This window comes from Pundamilia nyererei, unplaced genomic scaffold, assembly GCF_000239375.1.
Source record: "Pundamilia nyererei isolate P.nyererei 1_Seehausen unplaced genomic scaffold, PunNye1.0 scaffold00010, whole genome shotgun sequence".
NCBI lineage: Eukaryota > Metazoa > Chordata > Actinopteri > Cichliformes > Cichlidae > Pundamilia > Pundamilia nyererei.
In genome coordinates, this window is record NW_005187411.1 from 5544519 (window position 1) to 5547574 (window position 3056).

At 44.5% G+C, this 3056-nt stretch overlaps 1 protein-coding gene across 1 annotated transcript in view; it reads left to right on the forward strand.

The window, feature by feature from the left end:
- pkdccb (protein kinase domain containing, cytoplasmic b) overlaps window positions 1-3056 on the forward strand; it is a 9128-nt gene that overhangs the window by 3781 nt on the left and 2291 nt on the right. Inside the window, exons 4-5 of the mRNA XM_005723948.1 lie at window positions 3-82; window positions 393-500. Coding sequence (XP_005724005.1) covers window positions 3-82; window positions 393-500 — 188 coding nt within the window. The remainder of the gene's footprint in view (window positions 1-2; window positions 83-392; window positions 501-3056) is intronic.

The following is a 3056-nucleotide window of genomic DNA, read 5'->3' on the forward strand; positions in this document are numbered from 1 at the left end:
AGGTATTTTTTCACCTACCTGCTGCCTCACCAGGCCCCGCCCAGCCTCACACACCTGGTAGACCGCATCATGAACGCCACAGGTGAGGATGAGAGTCGTCCCGACATGACGGGGGACGCTCGCTACTAAAGATCAGAAGGCAAATCTTTCCATTACGGCAGTCGTGTAATGACATGCCTCTGCCTAAGTGCTTCTTTTAATGAGCAAGACAAGATGCTTCATGACATGTAACGCAGTAATGAATACAAGTAGTTATTTGTTGAGATCACACAACTGGGAGTAGACAGCATAGTGTAAAAAAAAAAAAAAGCATCCATAATGCCTGACTTTATGCCTGTAGTCACTTAAATCTTTAACCAGATTGAATTCATTGTGCGTGCGTGTGTGTCCAGGGGAGCTGAAAGCTGACATCAATCAGACGCTGGAGGCCTTTGAACACATCCTCCACCTCTATAAGTCTGGCCTACACCTGGAGAACCTGCCTCCATCAATAATCAGAGGTAAGTGCTCGTGGAATGAAGGCTGCTTTATATAAAAGCACACTGGGCTCTCTTGTGGACCTGTTTCCTTTTTTTTGTGAGCATGAAGAGAATGCTTGGCTTTTTTTAATCTACTTGTAGAGAAAAGCAGACAGTCTACACCTGTGTTTTCATTTTCTACTTAAGAAGGGAAAAAACTGAAAAAGAAGGGGCTGTTTTGACAGGTTTATTAGGCAGCTGGAATGAGGGGACGAGACCAACAAAGTGAGATTAATCTCGTATGTCTTTTGTTTAGAGAGTGCAGTTGGCGTTCATTTAAAAATAAGTGTTTTTTTTACTTCATTACATTTAAAATTCCTCGCTTTTTGCTGTGCAGAACGGCCACGTAAACAGTTTTTCAAAATCTTTGTCCTACTTGTTTCTGTGTTCGCCCAGCCTAAGCGCTGAACGTCCTTCACTTTTCTTCTCTCCAACTCGCTTCCACCACGCCCCCCCTCCTGCCCCGCTCCTCTCAGCCGTATGAAATATTAATAACAGAATGACTGGCTGCGTTCCTGTGGTGAGATTTTCCGTCCCCCCAGATGCTGGACTGTTTATATAGCAGCACTTTGTGAATTTAATCACAGATTCAGGGTAAAGAGGCCCTGGTGCCGAGGCTGACACCGGGAGGGAATGTTTCAGCTTAACAAGGAGGTGCCAGGAGACAACTGCTGCTGCTGCTGCTGCTGAGTGTGTGTGATAAGACTGTGGGGGGGGGGAAAAATGCGTGTGTTTATTAATTCAGCATATTAGCTGAAGCAGAGGTATTTGTGGGTGGAGGAAAAGCCTGTGCTCAGCACCAGCTTGGCTTATCCGTTTCACATATTGGGGGAAATAAAGCTCGTGGCTCAATCATGTTGAGAATTCAACTCCATCCAGTAAATTACCAGCATCTGGTTAGCCTAATTTCCTATATTGGGGAAATGGCCAGCTTTATCGAAGCTTAAAAAATCTCCTTGTTTAAAGTCGGTCCTGATTGCTTGCACACTTCAGATTTTACACAGATTTAACAAAAAGGGAGATGAGTAGTAAGCATATGAAGGGCTGGTGGGCATATTTTTCCACATTTCCCTTATTCCAGATGCTAAGCTAAGGTGGTTAGCTGCATGCTCACTGCACTAACATGAAAAAGGTATTAAACTTCTCGTCCAGTTCTCACCAAATTAGTCATTTTTACAAACTGGAAAAAAAGCTGCATTTTTGTCGCACACATGTAACATGCCGCACTCTCCTCACATTATATACCAAGCACGCCCTCCCCGGTTTGAGGCAGGGGCAGTAGTTAAGCTGCAAAATTTCCACCATCACCCTCTCACATATGTCAGTGCCCCTAATGCTTCAACCCTGCTCCACCTCCCCAGCACACTCACCTGCACACTCCAAGGGGCGATATTTACTCATCGCTAACCAATTTTATATGGAACACGTTTTAGCTCAGAGCACAGAAACCAAACTCTGTTCGGCTGCTGTAATAAATCATTTCCAATGTGACTTATCTGACAGAACTGTATTTTTAAATGATTAAACAGCCTGAGGGGGGAAAAAACTGAGTAATTGTGGGATTGTATATTAAAAGCCACATGAATTAAAATGTTTTCCCTCAAAGGAAATTTAAAAAAAGAGAGAGAAAACATAACTGCAGCCAAAGTCCCAACTTATCTTTATAAAAGAAGCCAAATGGCAACAGAGCTAAAGCTTGTGTAATTGTGTGTGTGTGAGAGAGAGAGGGAGGGAGACTCATCAGGTCCAGAGTCTTAATTTGAAATTGTTGACAGATGCAGATTCATAGGTAATGTGGATGTAAGCTGTCCGCAGCTGAGATCATCTCTGATGTGATGGAGGGAAACCTGATGAAGATTTACTGTAGTTTCCTAAAAACTGCTGCAACTATAAATCCAGCTGTGTACAGAACTGTAGAGACCGCATAGGCCGGGCCGTAAATTCACCGTTAAATGATATTCTATATATTAAAAGAAAACGAGGTCCTTTCTCCCATTCTTCATCTTAAACACTGAGACTTGTATGTCTTTGTCTCTTTAACAGCTGAGGTCTGCCACCCCAACAGGCCTCATTTTTTTTCTCCCCAGAGAAGGATCCTCCAAACACTCCTTCTCCTTGTTCCCTTTTCTCAGAGCCAGAAGGCAGATCCTCGTGTCTTTTTCCTCGTAACAATACTCCCCCACACACACCGCCTCCTGCCATTTAGGAAGGTTAACAGTTTGTAACAGTGAGCCTCCTCCGTACGGGCTCACAGACGAGGCTTTTGTCCATTTCTTGTGTGTGTGTAAGTGTGTGTGTGTGCAGGCATATGTGAGCATGGGTTCCTCTCATGGCTCCTGCTAATGTGTAGCAGATGATTTAAGGCCAGATCCACAAGACGTCTGACAGGAAGAATTATAATGATGAATGTACGGCAAATGTTTGGAAAGTGGACGATGAGGTCGATTGAGTGTGTGTGTGTGCGTGCACCCGTGTGTGTGTGTGTGTGTGTGTGCGCGCCCCCGTGTGTGTGTGTGTGTGTGTCTGCGCGCACCCGTG